The sequence below is a fragment of the Anas platyrhynchos genome, chromosome 8 (genome assembly GCF_047663525.1).
Source record: "Anas platyrhynchos isolate ZD024472 breed Pekin duck chromosome 8, IASCAAS_PekinDuck_T2T, whole genome shotgun sequence".
Taxonomy (NCBI): Eukaryota; Metazoa; Chordata; class Aves; order Anseriformes; family Anatidae; genus Anas; species Anas platyrhynchos.
This window is the reverse complement of record NC_092594.1, coordinates 27,564,575-27,581,162: the sequence shown is the minus strand read 5'-3', so window position 1 is coordinate 27,581,162 and position 16,588 is coordinate 27,564,575. Positions and strand designations below refer to the sequence as shown.

Sequence of the window (16,588 nt, the reverse complement as noted above, 5' to 3'; positions counted from 1 at the left end):
AAGCTCTAACAAACAATCTGCCAGTGTGAACAATTCATCACATTTTCAGAGTACATAACAGTATATACTATATAATATATATAGTATGATTATATTATATATAGTATATGATATATAATACTATGTATATAGTATATGATATATATACTATATATATATGGTATATAGTATATGATATATACTGTAACAGTATATATTCAAAAGCTAACACTAGGGCATATTCCTCATTTTTTTCAGGAACACTTTAGATCTGTGTTTAATTGTTAGGGGAAAAACAAAACTTCCCCCGCCCCCCAAATTTACCTTCAAGTTCAGATTTTGATTTAAAGAACTGTGCATTTTGGACATGTTTAATTTGGAAGATGTTAAAATGGAAACTACATCTAAAAATCTGATCTAATCTTCATCACTCTTCCTAATAAATACCAAATCAGTGGATACAATACTATTACATTTTCGTACTAACATAACTAGTAAAGTCATCCCATATACAGATTAAAAAATTTCAAAAGACAATAGTCCATTTTTCCCATTTACAATTTTTCCATTTACAATTCTATCTAGCAGAACAAGTGTCCATATACTTTGGACTGATGGCTGAAGATACAGATAGTTCATCATTATTTTAAAATGATAGTTTGTGTCAACCATGCCCTAATCCATAATTTTCTCTGACTAAAATAATGCATTCATATCCAATATTGAGCAAAATCGCATCATAAAAATAATACAACTCTAGCATCCACCCCCAAAACAGGCAAACTTCTGCTGGATTAAACAATCATCTCTGCTTTATGCCCCCTATTCATAATGATTGTGCTGTGATTATTACAGAAACTACTAGCAATATCTTTAGCTCTCTACATAAAGCAAACTGAAGATTATCTGAATTTGGCCCCTCAGTACTCACAACAAAATGCAGAGCATCTACTAAACAGCAAAACACACAGAAGTCAAATGCGTAACAAAGACTGTGAAATAAAAACTGCCACGATCTATTACTTGAAGACAAATTTTCTCCACATAAACTTTCTTCACTGAGAAAAGCACCCTTTTGTTTTAAAGATCACTGTCACAGTTACCATGTATTTACAATTACCGCAGTTATCTACTTACAGACATTTAGATGATAAATATAAAAACATATCAGTACTCTTTTCTAATAATAATCAGAATGTATATATATTTACATTTAAATGAATATAAACAACAGTGTAACACAACTTATTCTGGAGAAATTTCTCAAACTGCTGTGTTTAAAAAATTGACCTTCCTTAATATTGTAACAGAAAGTTTTTTTCCCATGAGCATGAAAACAAACCTTAAGTTCTATATACAACAGAATGTCAGCTTCATAAGCTGTCTGTGCTGTGTCTATTAGATACGCTGATAGGTAACTGAACTGTTTCTAATTAGGGGGTCATAGATTCTTTGTTTTGCTTCCAGCTAGCTTTCTAGAGAAAAGAGATAACAGATGTGCTTCCAAAAACAATTTCTGGCCAAAGCACCCATATCACTAGAAATGTATAAACCACATTGCTGTACCATACTGCATATTAAATAGGGAGTTTAATTTTGTTTGGGGTAGAAACAAGGAAGAAAAATGTAGATTGAAGACTATGAAAATTATAAAGCATTTAAGTTTTTGTGACAGTACTTCAAATACTTATTAATTTACGTATTTTTGTAAGAAACAAAAGCAGAATTCATGGTTACCATAGTTACACATACTCTTTGTTGTGTTTCAATGCCACATGATCTGATTCAAAGTAATACACATCAGGCTCTTCCTCATCATCCTCTGCAGTGTGATTGTTGGCACTCTCTTTGGCAGATGGTATATATCCAGCAACAAGCCTAGCCTCAGAAAGTGGCTTTCGTAGTCCATCACTCCCATGGTCTGTATTACAATTCCTCTCTTTTTCATTCTGTTTAATTTCTTCAGAGTTTTTGGGAGATCCATTGATATTATTAATACCTACAGGTACATTCTTTTCAGTGGGACTAATATTATTTTCCTCAACCTGTCCGTTTTCTCTACAAGGAGAGTTATTTTTAGTAGGGCTACTTCTGGCAGGGGCAGCCCTTCGTGGTGAAGTTCTCAATGTATATCTGTGTTCTTGAAGTTCTGAAATAGATGTCATTTGAGCTGAAACACAGTCCAGCACTGAAGAATGTGGTTCAGGTTCGCCTGAGATTGATGCACTGTCATGATGGGTATTCGGGTTGCTATTGGTGTTTTCAGCACACTGATCCTTAGAGGCACTGCTATCTCCTACTACATCTACTTCCTCCTCAGAATCCCTCAACAAAGATGACTGGATTTCAGAAAAGGACCCCGTAGCTGGCTCATCTGCCTGATTAGCATGCTCTTCAGGCAAGCAGTCATTTATTATTTTGTGGTCCTCTAACTTTACCTGTTCTTGAGAGTTTGTGCAAGGCACATAATGGTCTACAACACTGTCCTCTTTGCTGCTATTAAGCAACAATGAAGAATGGGCAAATGAGTTTCCATTTTCTGCTACTGTTTTATCCTTGGGCATACAGGAGCCAGCATTGTTTTGCTTAGCGTTCCCATCAAACTGACAGTCATCACAGTTTAGAGAATTTGAGTCTCTCTCGCCAACTCCATTGACAGTCTGGTAGCCTGCGATTTCTTCAACTACTGCAGAATTATTAAATCCTTCTGCACACACATTCACCTTTTTAACTTCCCTTTTGTCACAATCATCCAATATAAGACATCGACAAGCTCGCTTAGTCCCAGGAGAGAGTGCATCATTGTCCGACACTAAACTTTTACGCTCCAATGATTCCTTCTCTGTTTTAGTAGACAAGTCTTCTTCTGAACTGTTAGGTGCCTCCGAACGTAGACAGCGTTTAATTCTTTTCAATACTGGTGATACAGGTTCTCCTTGTCGTTTCTCACAATTTTCCACAGTTTGTTTATCAACATTATCTTTTTCTGAAGTAGAAAGCCCTCTCTTTCTAGGGCTCACCCATGATTCCCGAGCACTCTGTTGTTTCAAATCAGTAGTTCTTCCACCGTTACCTCCCTTCTGAGTTTGCACAGACTCTGGCCTCTTCTTTGGTGACCTCGATCGTACTTGAGGATGGGGTGAAACTTCCTCTGGATGAGCAATACTACGGTTTCTTAACGTTCGACCACAAAAGTTTTCATCCAAACCATTTAAACCCACTGTTGATCTTGTAACACGAGTAGATCGAGAAGCAGCCATACTATGGCAAGTCCCTAAAGTATGTTCATCATGATCCACTCATTGGGAAACCTTAAAAAAAATAAACAAAAATTAAAAAAAATACAAAACCACCTACAGATATAGCAATTCTGAAGAACATATTACTACATTATCTAATGTAAAACCAAACATGTCTATTCATTGTAATAATATGATTCCTTTATGTGCTAATGTATTAGGACATTAAGAAGTTTAGGTTAGAAAAGACCTCTAAGGTCACCTAGTTCAACTTCTTGCTTAAAACAAAAACACATTACTCAGGTCTAACCTCCTGCTCAAAAAATTCAGATGAGGTTACATAGGACTACATCTAGTTGGATCTTGAAAACCTCTGAGTACAGCCTCAGGGCAACCTGTTCCAGTGTTTGTCTTCACAGGGAAAATAGTTTTGTTATATCCAGGTGGGACCTCTCCTAATTCAATTTTTGATCACCATCGCTCATTTTTGCACTACTGACGTGAACGAAAAGCCTGGCTCTATTGTCTCAATCTCCTCTGAAGTACTAGAATGCTGTCCTTCCAAGCCTTCTCCATTTTCCAAATTTTCACATAGTTGATGAATCATCACCGACATGGGATTTAAGTAAATTCAGACTCAATGGTAAGTTTAAAACATCTAGTTTGAGAGTATATTTGAGATTTCTGGCTAAAATGTAGGAGCACAATCTGAAAATAACGTTTTTTCATAAAAGTCACTTCAGTCTTATACCTTTTTTATTCATCTCTAAAAATTCAACATGTCAAACTCCACATCACCACAAATCTGTCATAATATCCATGATAATGAATAGATTCACGTTTGTACATAATAGCATACCATCCCCTTTTCCATCTATCTGAATTCCAGATTTCAGAAACCTGTTTCACTAACATATGATGGGAAAGCTTAACATTTTAAATATGGAATCAAACCTTTTACATGCTTCTTCAAAAGGCAGAAAATGACAAATGGAAGAAAATTGTTTCATGAGTTTTTTTTTTAATCTTCAACAAGAGAACAGAAGTAAGAGCACAAATTCTCAGTGTTCTACTGTTTAGTGTCAGTTGGTCATAGAGTAGAAAAGAGAGAATGGGACAAGTCCAGTACACCTCTTAAGCAATTGAAGTTTGACAATTAATAGTAATTGTAATAGTAATTATAAATAATGTTGTCTGCTTATGTGTTCTTAGTACAAGACGTTTTTCATAGTAAAAGAAACATGCTAAAATATTGTTTGATATAGCTATACATACAAGCAATGCTCATGAATAAAATGTTTCTTTTTAACTATAGTAATATGAAAAAAAAACTAACATTTAGCTTTGTTAATATAAAGCTTGTAAACTCTGAAAATCACTGAATACAAAATTAGTCTAATCCTAATGTATTACTAGTAGCAATCCACAAACAGCCACCAAAAAAAAACAAGCAAACTGTTTTTATACTTAAAGCCATAAATTGACATAAGTAATTACGGAATATGGAAATGCTACTCTCAAGCTTCTGGCTTTAGCAGCATTTGACTGAGCAATAGCCATACAATTCTTCTCTCTAGCTTTTCAACTAGCAAGACAAGTTGAAGGCTGTTGGGGAGGATAAATTTTGCTAATCTGAAGAGAACAGACAGATTATCATTATTAGTTAATTCTAAGTATGACAGCATAAACAATACCTTATACAGTACCTTGGCTATAGTTGGAGCTATATACTGTCAGTGCTCAGTAGTTTAGCTCCAAATCAACAACCAATTAGGTACTATGGACAGTAGTTTCTTTGGTCCCAGTTAAAACAGAAAAAGTTGTTTTAAAATCTCAAGCGTAAAGCTGGAAACACAGACTTCCAAAGTACTGAACAGAAAATTCTAACCTGAAGTAATAAATGTGAATAAGATAGAAGACTTCCAAATTTCTAATATTTACTTAAAAACATGGTTGCAGTGGATTAACTGAAAATGTGTTTTTTCTAATTCACAAGGATCTTCATTTTTCTAAATACATTCCAAAGCAAAACCCCAAATAAAAATTTTATTAGTACCAGTTATGAACAGTTCTAATTTGGCTAGGACTGAACAGAACTTGCTAAATCTGAATCAATCACACACAACAATAATATAAACTTAAATTCAGCAACACATCTCTCTGTAGTCATTGCTGCAATTCCTTTTTCAGGTAAAAATATTTGAGCATAGCATTGTTTTATGGTCATTTTTCAACTATAGGGCAGGTTCTTTGTACCTTGTATAAAACATGGCAACTCTAAGCTTCATAACGCAGGCCAATCAAAAAGGAAAGCAAAGACAGAAAAAAAAAAAAAAAAAAGCTCTTAGGATACCAAACAAAGACAGGACAGAATTGTTTGAGAGTTGTGTTTTTTTAACCTGTTTTACCTGTTCAAGTAAATAATGCATACTATGGAAATTCAACACAACATAGCGTATTTTTGTTAAGATGGTATTGTGTAGTATGGGGAACTGTTGCTATGAATCTTTAGACAAAACAGTATTCTGCTTTGTACAGCAACATTAATCAATTCCCCAAAGGTATCTAACAAGTCACCAAAAAGCAATGCTGTCAAAATCACCACTGTCAAGTCCAGTGCAGCCCTCAGAGCTTACAGTCTAAATTATTTGGTAACTTAGAACCAGGAACTTCAGGACAGACCCCTAGCACACTGTATGTTACACTATGCTAGAAAGAGCTCTTTCTCCTGTCTGTTCCCCTCAGTGGGGGCAGAGCCAGGTTTTGGAAGGCCTTCATCCAAGACATGCCATAGTAGTTGGAGTGGAAGGCCTGTAGAAAAGTATGATGTTTATACCATAGAATTCTTGCACTGCTCCTCCCAGATGTTCTGGAATCTTCCCTACATTCCAAAACTCAGGACAAACCAAGGAAAAACACTCCTACTTTCCTGCCGTAGACTAATGGCTAGCCATAGCCACTCTCGCTGTTGAACTGCTAGGATAATACTAAAGGGCAGGCACTTGAACAGCAGCATTTTTCTCAGCCACACACTTCCTGAAAAGCAATGCGCCAGCAGTGCTGCTGGAAAAGAAGAGTGGACTGGCTGAACCACACTGCATGTGACTTTCCCTTTTTTTTTTTTCCTCCCCTTTTTAAGTACTTCTCCTTTACAGAACACTGACAAGGATGTGCTGCATAACCAAGCATTCGACAACGAAAAAAAACAATTATGAAATGGAAATTTCAAATGCTCCCCAAACTGAGTTTTATTTGTACTTCTAAACCCCTCCTGCTTACTCCTGCTGTCCTACATGAGTATCTATGTCTGTAAAGGAGTGCTGTTTGTATTCCGGGAGATACATGTGTGAACAACTGCTATCCTATTAACTTCCATTTTGTTCCAATTAAAAGTTTTGTTCAATTCAGGACAAAGTGCAGGTTGTCCAATGAACTCTGTCTTAGGAGCAAATATAAATAGCAAGACAGCAAATGGAGAAAACATCAGTAGTTGAACTGAAGAGGTAAAAAGAACTAACAATATGTTGTCTACAATAGTTGTTCGTAACTATTTTCTGCATGCATCAACTTGCCTGTATTTTCTCCCCTTTAATGTACAAGCTCAGTGCTTTCTAGAGAGCATTCTCATTTGAGGAAGAACCCAAACACGAAAAACAAGGTCATTTAGATACTCCATTTCACTTCGGTTTGGTAATTAAGCCTAGCATACATAAGGATCAGTAACTGACATTTGAAACGGATATTGAAAAAATAAAATAAAACAAGTTCTAACGTACACTTTGGCAAGAAACTACTGTTAAACTCAACAAATTAGAAATAATATACAAGACAAAAATCTTAACTGATTTGCTGCTGTTATTTGCTAAAGAAAGAAATCTTACAGAACAAACTGTTATTTACTTATAACAAAACATAAAATCTTACCATTGCAAAACTAGAAGAAATATAAACTTCTGATGTTTCATACAGCAGACTCCCACTGCACCACTCTAACAATATCAAACACCATTGCTGACATCCATGAGGTAATCCAAATGTCTTTTTACTAGTTTATGCCATCACATTAGCAAGATTTTGAAAACTGTTGAGAAAAGGACAAAGGACATCAATAAAACATGTAAGTTATTTCATTAAAAAAATAAGAAAAATGCAGCAGTATATAGTAAAGAGTAATGGCTTTCCTGAAGCAATTACCAGTTTTACAAGTGTCCTACATAAAGAACAGTATGTTATAAAGTAATTAAGAATGTGAAACGCTAATTCAGGTTTCAAATGTAAAATACCTTGGATTAAGTGACTTGGAGTAGTACACTCACGATACACGAGAAAATCAATTCACAAAGCAGTCATGGTATTCAAACCTCAGAAGATACTTCAAGAGACACAAGAAGGTAAGTAGTGAAAAATATAGATTACAATGAATTATGAAATACTTTATTAAATATATTTTATAATTAGATACATAGTGAAAAATAATTATTCTGCTATTCAACTTTCACCAACTTAAAATCTACATTAGCTCTAAATCCCTGATCTACCCTTAATTAAGTGACATGCTTTTCAGAGTTCACATCAAAGCTATTCTTCTCACAAGGAAAACAAGCAAAAATACTTTGTTTACAGTGGAAGTAAACCAATTTTGACATCGAAAGGCAAAAGTAAATGTACAGAATAAAAAGCACCCTGCTTCCAGATGTCTCTGGAGTACAGGCACCAGTGCCCATATCTAACAGCCATTAATGAAGAATCACACCAGGAATCACATTTAACCTAAGAACAGCTGGTATTACGGAGGCACCACAGATCCCTATGGAATAGAGATTACTGAATCTTTCTTCACCTTCTATTGAATTAATTAGAGTGATCTTATTTTCATACTGAAAATTCAGTAACGTCACGGTGCAAACCACAATCTGACAGGTTTCTCCACATTTGTCTTTCTACACCATTATTATATTTGGATTATAAATGTAAAAAGCCTTGGGAAATTGTCTTGTTTACTTTGAACCTACTAATAGTATCATACTGGTAAGAGTTGAAAATGAATTCCCTATCATGTTAGCAATTCAGAATACAAATTCATCTAGGTAAGAACAGAACAGATTAATTATATCTGGTTATAGTGAAATTCAATAATAAAAGATATTTCTACAATGATGTTAAATGAAGTATCACAAATTCTATTACATGGCTAACTAAATCAAATGAGATTTCAATTATTCAGTGGAATTTCTGAATTTAACAAAAAGCAGGAAACTGTCAAAATAAAAGACAAATAAAGAATGGAAAAACATGAAGGCAAGGAAAAATATTTGAAAACCCAAGAGGTAAATGACTGGAAAGAATAAGCAAAAAGGCACAGCAGCTACCTAGCTGTACCAGGAACATACCCAGAACATAAGACTCCATGAAGAGCTCCAATATGAACTGATTTCTGGCTGTTTTCTCCCCCCTCTATATCAAATTTCTTCTGTTTTTAGTACTCTGGTATGTTCTCAGTTACTTAAACCTGTAATTATCTTTCCTATTGATCCCTTTAAGAGTAACTTTACGTAACTACAAAAAGACAGATTTTGACAGATTTTTGAAAAAAAAAATCATACCACAACAAAAATGCCACTGCTCAGTAGTGTTGGTAAAACTTAAAATACAGGAAAAGCGTAAGATACTATATACAACTGGACGTCAAACAGAAGAAATCATGATCTCAAAATTTTTCATTACTTTACCAGTCCATAAGGAATGGGCATTTGTGTAAGTTGTTTCAGGAACAGCCAAACTAGCAATGGCAGGCTTTCAACTGCTTTGTATACTTTCTCTCCCCCTAATTTCCTCTCCTCCAAAACAACCCTATTTTACTCCCTGCAGGAAAGAAACCACCCCTGCTGTGCCTGGTGGCCTTTTGGGAGAGCAAGAAGATATCTGAAACAGAAGAAATAATGTAAGTATCACATTAGAAGAACCCAAGGTGGGGGAAAAAAAAAAAAAAAAAAAAAAAAACTAGTCCCAACTTTTTGTTACCTGCTTTGCAAAAACTAAATTGACCAAAAAATACCACCAAACTCCGAAACAAACCTTTAATCAGGATACACTGAAATGACTGCACCTTGATTACTGCTTAAAAACTAGAAAAGAAAAGATAACTTACTGAGTTCTAAATTCATCAACTTAGAAGTTCATTTGGCAAAAACATCTTGAAAATAAACTATTTCTTTCTATTTCAAAACTAATTAGAATGATTTTTTTTCACCTAGCACAAATACATATTCCATGGTTGAGAAGTTCACTGGAAGCCTAATCTTATGTTTTGGACACCACTCTTAAAGAATTTATGAATTGGAGTAAGGTGTGCAAGGTAAACTAAACACGCTAGGAGGATTAAAGCTTTCTTCGGGGAACAAAATCAACCTTTAAAAATGCAAATATTGCAATAAAGACTCTAAAGAATTAGCTAAGAAACAACATGGTCTGGTGTGTGTGAAGCCCACTAAAAACAAAGGAGTGAGAAATTACAGACGAATGTAGAATGTAACGCAGATGGAGACAAAGCTTTAAAGAAAGACTCTGAATGCATCTCCCATAGGGAGAGAGGGGTAAGCAGCGAGACACAAGTGGTGATACTGAAACCTTATAGGGAATGGTCATACATTAATCAGTGCGGCACTTCTTCACAGTCAGACTGAAGCATTACACAGCTTTATGCGGACTTCCCTAATTAACACTGCAGTCAGATTATTAAGTTAACCAGAAGCCTACTTAGCAAATAGGCTAGTAAATACTGACTTGTGTGTACAAAAAACCTCCTGCAACAGGGCAAACAAATTTACAGAGATTGATACAAACATTTGAAGACAGTTCCTTCCTAAATATGTAGGATAATCCATTTCTTAACTGGGTTAAGCCAGCCCTGGGTATCTGGGAACCACGTACAAGTCAATTATTTAAAGGATTTAAAGGAATCCCAAGAACTAGGAAACACACACACAGCTAGAGAGAGAAAGTACATTCAACATAGCCCTAAGCTAGAAAAGCAGCATTAAAGGAGAGTTCAGTATAGGCAGATATGGGACGTATCTGCATAGAGGACCTGAAAGGAGCAAAGCACCACAGCCTCTACTGTAATTGTGTGGTGGTGCTCTATATATCTGGTACTTCCAATGGATACATTAACATTATATGCAACTTGAAAAAAAAAAAAAAAAAAGACACAAAAATCCCATACCTGTGTGGTAGAAAGAAAGAGACCCTTACAACAGAAAAGTCTCTAATACTTATTTGCTGTTGCCTATTTTACGGCAATTGACAATAATCACAGCCTTCCACATCAATTCAACCCTAGAAAATAAAATACTTCGTTCATCTCATCTAGATTATAATGAATCATTTTTATATAATGAGAAATTATCTGTTCTCTTCCTATTCTTCTGAGTCGGAACCAATAATCTCTTTCTATTTGTGCACAATGATAATATGCGTGGTCATAAAGATCAACATTTTCCTGTGTGCAGATACTACAGCTGCGGATACATGCTGGCAGTAGCACTCTTAAGTCCCATACCACAGTAAATCCCCAAATCTGTTATTGGTTTCGTTGCCATTTACAAGAACAAGTGTGACACACACGCACTGTCACCCCCTCCTGGTTTATTTTTCATTCTGCTCTAGATCTGTGGGACCGTGCTTGAAAGGAAGATAGCACAATTTGCTAGTTCAGTCACAAGTCTTTAATCATACTTTTCTGTCAACACAACTGGGGAATCCTTAATATACATTCAATTTTTTTAAAACACTGCATGTTATTCTTTAAAGAAAAACTGTGTCAGATTTTACATTGTCTGTTTCAAATTGTAATACCTCAGAAGAAGCATGGCTTCTGCACATACCTCTTTAATACTGAAACATACAATATTTCCTGGGAAGGAAAACAAAACGAAACAAATCCATACCAATAACAGTAAGATGGTATGATCTGAGTTTAAGACTGTGCATAATTTAGCTAGTTTGACACAATGGTCACTCAATTATTCTGCATCTCATCACAATCTAGCCCCCTAATTTTGAAATGCTGCTTCCAGCGACCTAGTGTTTTTCTACACCACTATTACAATGTACCCAACGTAACTATTAAAATAACTATGATTTTCACGCAAGTATATAGAAAAATCTGCCATATTTCTGAACCTATAAACATTCTCTCTTTCTTTCAGAGCCTCTCCAGAAGCACTCTGAACTGCTGGCCACCATTTACATTTCAGGGCAGAGCTGCGTACCAAGAACCTCCTCAAGGTGTATCAGAGCGCATATACAAAACTGAGAGCCCAAGTGGCTCTTATCAAACCTCTTTCTAAATCCTGCTTCTCTTAAGACTCCATCAGAGTTGACAAACTGTGTTTGATCTGAGTTGATTTGTAACTCATTTTTCTACGTTAGAGCGGTTTAACAAAGAAAACGCGTAACATTTATCATCAGTCTCCTGTTTGTCATTATGACCTATTATGCGCACGGCATACATTCTTATCAATTAGGGTATCCATACATTAAGCACACACGCACACAATCTTTAATCACTAGCAGGACACAAAATTTGCTGCACTCACTTTGTGGAGGGAACAGTGTTACATCTGCTTGTTTTCTATTTTCTACATCAAATTATACCAAAGGTATCTTGAATAGCCTTTTGTGTTCTGACTGCCCACATATCTCCTGCTCATTATGCCATTTACCTTCTTATCAGCTATACATTCCAGACCACATTACTTGAGTGACAGAAGAAGCAATTAGACTATACAAATTTTAAGCTTGCATAGTACTACTTAAATGTGTACCTCAAAAGTAAAGAATATTCAGGGATTGCTAATGCTACTAAATAAAACTGGGGCATCTCTGTGCTAGAAAATAGCAATTCATAAATCCTCTGTAGAGCAGCAGTATGTTATTTACAACATCTTTAAAAATGCAACGTTTGTTGTATCCAATGAAAACTGCAGAAGCTAGTCACATAAACAGAATCTAATCACTTACAGGAATATTTGTGCAAGAGAAAAAAACATCTTTGAACAGAAGAGCATCTGCACAGACAGACCTCAGATTATCAGGACTTTGGTTTATCTTCACATACAAAGCATATCACCTCCTAGCAAAGTAGCATTACTAAATTAGGGATGAATTCCATTTAACAAATTATATTCACCAGTCTATCACAATCAAGTATGCCAGCATCCCTTCCCACACATAGCTGCATTAGCAAGAATTTAGTTTTGTGAAGAAGGCACTATAGTTTTCTGATTTTGCATTACATCAAAGACAAGCAATGCTTTCAAAGTATAGAAACAATCTGCACCAAGGGTAATACAAAAGTTACTTAAAGCTATAACAAAAGCCTAAAGGCAGTAAGAGCAAAAAGAGGTGTTAAAAGGCCCCACAGCCTGGAACTATTCTCAGATTTCAGCTATCCCTGACACAGTAAAATTACACTACATATGGCCAAATACAGTTTGTCGGAATAGGAGTTATTCTACTTATATTTATCTCATATCAGGACAGCAAGATGAAACAAAGAAAATAAAGGAAAAAAAAAGAAAAAATTAGAATGGTAAAAAAACAACGCATTTTTTGTTTTTATACAGTCATATCACTTTAAACTGGCAGGGATATGCTTTACCAAAAACACACTAAACTGGAGACAAACCACAATGGATAGCTTAATATGCTCATTTTCTTCCTTAAAATAGAAAGATTCACATGGCCAGACAAAACTATTCTTAGACAAGACAAAAAAAAGGTCTTTAGAAAGAATCTTACAAAAAAAGCTGATTCTAGTTCTTCTGGGGGAAAAAAATAACAAAAAATCCCACCCTATATTGAAGAATAACAACCTGAATCTGGTATTTAAATAACCTAATGTGTGAAAATAAACATAAGCTTATCCTCCTGTTCTCCATCATATAAGCTTCTTTGCTCTGTTTCACATTGACCCTTCTTTCTTTAAATCCATAAAATAAAGAGAAATGTCAAAACAGCAAGTTATAGGAGAATGACTAGCAGTGCCCATCTGTCCCTCTGTAACCCTTCCAGTCAGCAGGAGGTTATCAAAAGGCTGCTACTCACATTAGGGAATTTAATAGGAGAATAGTTATGATAGAGGCATAACCCCTTTCCTAGGCAAATTCTAACAAAAGGCTGCCAATTTATATAAAAGCAAGCATAAATTATGCAAGTGTACCTATACAACAGAACTCTAGAAAAAGAAAGCACTCTTATCAGATTTCTTTTCCTTACAGACAAGACCTAAACTGCTTTCAGTTTCTTGTATCTTGGCCAAATTGGATTTTGTGCTGAAATCGTACACTGAGGCATCTGCCTTGTACTGCTACTCCCACCCCGCTGCCTTTCTCCTCACTTTTCAGTCAAAATAATTAGTCATTTCTGTGCACAAATATGGAATTAAAAAAAAAAAAAAAAACAAGCACCACAATCCAATCCTCTTACTGGTTAGGACAGCTGATGTTTTTTTCAAGGAGTTTGTCTTACCTCCATGCTTGGTATAGCTGTGATGAAGGCAGGCTAAGGGGAATGCTAAGCACAAACAGATGGGTAAGGAGAGCACTTAGATTAACAAAGTGAGTGGGTATTGACTAGGAAAAGAGACAGACTGGAAATTACGAAGAATTAGTAGAAAACAGTGGGCTTACAACTGCAAGGGGGAAACTAGGACTGGGAATAACTGGAGGAAGCAGGCAGACCTTGCACAATCCGGGATTTTACCAAGTCACAACCAACCCCAGCACACCACACCAAGGATTTGCCACAAGTGTTTGTGACAACAGTGCACAGAAATATTTGTGCAACTGTAATATGAAATGGATCTGCAAACATGTCTAAGATGAAAAATATCAACTGCTCTTTGTATCTTTTCAGATGGGTCTCGGTGGATGAAATTAAAAGGCCAGCATGCTGCAGCACAAGTGTGAATGAGTTCATGTGGCAGGAACAAAAGGTGAAGATGTGAACTGTGTAAGCAGTACCAAACAAAGCCCTAGGAAAAATCAAATAGATTCCACACTTCAATGCACCTCCTAGCACTGCTTCCTCTTAATATACTGGAAAAACGCACAAGAGGTTTAATTAAATTACTGTGAAGCCATTTAATACAAATTGCATTTAGCATAAAGCAAGTAGCCTTAACTCAACACTCCTCCTTTTATTGACTGACCAGTAAGGTCAGTAACTGTTGGCTGATACAAGACACTTCTCCAGAAAATTAAAGACAGAGTAGGCAAGTAACTTCCATGCGCCACTTCAGAAAGTCATGCTAAAGCTCATTTACTGACCATCACTCCGTCCTTCTTGCCTCCTCTGCCTATTTACCCCCCTGTACCATGGGGCTGGAACTGGATGAGCTTTAAGGTCCCCTCCAACCTGAGCCATTCTGTGATCAGTCCAGTGAAACTCTCACTGCTTCTCAGGTGAAACCATTCAGCTGCTAAATAGCTTTGCTGTTACCCAAAGAACATCTCCTGTGCAGGATTACCAAAGCATCTAATATCTGTCAGATACATTAAACACATATTTTGAAAATTTATTATAAAATTCGTAACAGCAACTTGATTACAGTAACCATTTATCAAAATGCTATTATAACAGAATAGTCTCCAATTTTATTTAATTTCTTAACCACATAATTATACACCAATAAAGTAAATAGGTAAAATGGGTCTCGTTTCCCAATTATTATTACAATATGCAAAAAATACCAAGCACAAAAAGACGGTCATTTTTTTAAAAAAGGAAGGCTGCTATTGCTAGAAGTCATCAAATAGTTAATAACCCTGCTAATAGCTTACTTATAAAAAGGAAGTTGAAGAAAAACAGTACTTTCTAAAAAGCCCTAAGACAAGTTGTAGCACCTCTGCTCCTATTTGCAGGATACAACACTGGGAACAGCTACTCTGATTTACTTGCAAAACAACTGCAACTGTGCCACCTTTTGAAGTACACCGCAATGCTTGTATTGTATGAAATACAAATGTGTATTTTTATCCCAGATGACTTTCAGTCAAGGGCATGCATTTGAAATACACCAGTTAATGTACTTTTTATAGGAAAATTACAGCATCAGCTACATAAGCCTCAGAAAGCTACCATAATGACAAACCATGACGTACAAGATGGAGCAGTATTATGTACACAATCAGGTGTTCTCCAAGCACTGCACTTGGCAGTACCACTGCAACAGGTATTAAGGCAAGTATCAAACCAGAAAATTTAGAAAAACGGGAGCATGAGGCACACAACACTTTCTCTAAGTTTTTTTTAGTATTGTATCAGAACTTAAATGTTTTTCATTTTTTTAATCAAAACTTAAAATGTTCCCCTCTGTACCAAGGAAGAAAAAGGATTTGTTTCCAATTACCTCCATACAAGTAACACATTCTAACCACTTGATTTCCATTTGATAATACCTGTGACTCAGTCTACGAGATAAACCTGTTATTCTATAAACAGACCAACAAAACTGTTATCCTGTGGGCTGGCTCCTAGTCATCCTAAATGAGGCCCAGTTCTGCCATGTATCCCACCTTGCCTCCAACATTTTGAAAAACTTCATGTTCCCATCTCTGGCCATCTCCCAAACTCAAGGACCAATTCCACTCTACACATGCAGCACATATACTGCTACCAAACCATACAGAGCAGGTAATTGCTGGGGTCAGACTGCAATCTCTCATAAAAAGCAGACTCCAGCTTTCAGGCAAGCTGCAAACTCTTCACACTTCTAAGATCGCCACCCCCTGCTAAATTTGGCCTAACTGGCCAAGAGGTTCTAATGGTGCTTGGTGTTGGTAGAGTCAAAGAGAGCAATGCCTTCTTCTCTAAACTAAGGGGTTGATCAAATTATAGTTCTAAATGCTTCAAAACACATTCTAGGCAGACTTAGGAAGGGAAAAGTTGCAGAAGAACTACCCTGGCATCTCAGTAAAATAAACAGTCACAACCATGCTTTGTCTTCTGACCTGCTGCACTTCCATTCTGCCAGAATCACAGGCTCCCTTGCCACGTGAGCTGATAGTGCAGGTGTACTTGTATCACCACTCACCAGGTAACCAGCTGAAGTGTTCTCACATGCTGGGGCTCTGGAAAGTAAAGGACTAGCTTTTAAAACAAACTATGCTTTAACCTGGAACTTAAATACTGTAGTAGCATGCTATCAGGAGTGACTTGCCTCATGTTGCATTTTAGCAGTTATTTTTAAGGATTCTTAGCTCTTTTAAACACTCATTCAGCTGTGTTACGACTGACTTCAATAAATTTGGTCGTGCCAGTGCCTAAAGGGGGCCCACAGGAAAGCTGGAGAGGGACTTCTTACAAAT

At 36.2% G+C, this 16,588-nt stretch overlaps 1 protein-coding gene across 8 annotated transcripts in view; it reads right to left on the bottom strand.

Annotated features, from left to right (window-relative positions):
- Window positions 1-16,588, bottom strand: part of ZZZ3 (zinc finger ZZ-type containing 3) — a 62,767-nt gene that overhangs the window by 29,900 nt on the left and 16,279 nt on the right. For 7 of the 8 annotated variants that reach the window (XR_011810941.1, XM_072041702.1, XM_038182902.2 and 4 more), the window contains exons 2-3: window positions 7,143-7,299; window positions 1,732-3,290 (exon numbers count right to left, since the gene is read on the bottom strand). Coding sequence is in view for 7 of the 8 variants with exons in the window: in XM_072041702.1 (XP_071897803.1) it covers window positions 1,732-3,239 (1,508 nt within the window). In the remaining variant the exon portion in view is untranslated. Of the gene's footprint in view, window positions 1-1,731; window positions 3,291-7,142; window positions 7,300-7,501; window positions 16,169-16,588 lie in introns of those variants that run through there. The other variant, XM_038182901.2, reaches the window with a different exon arrangement.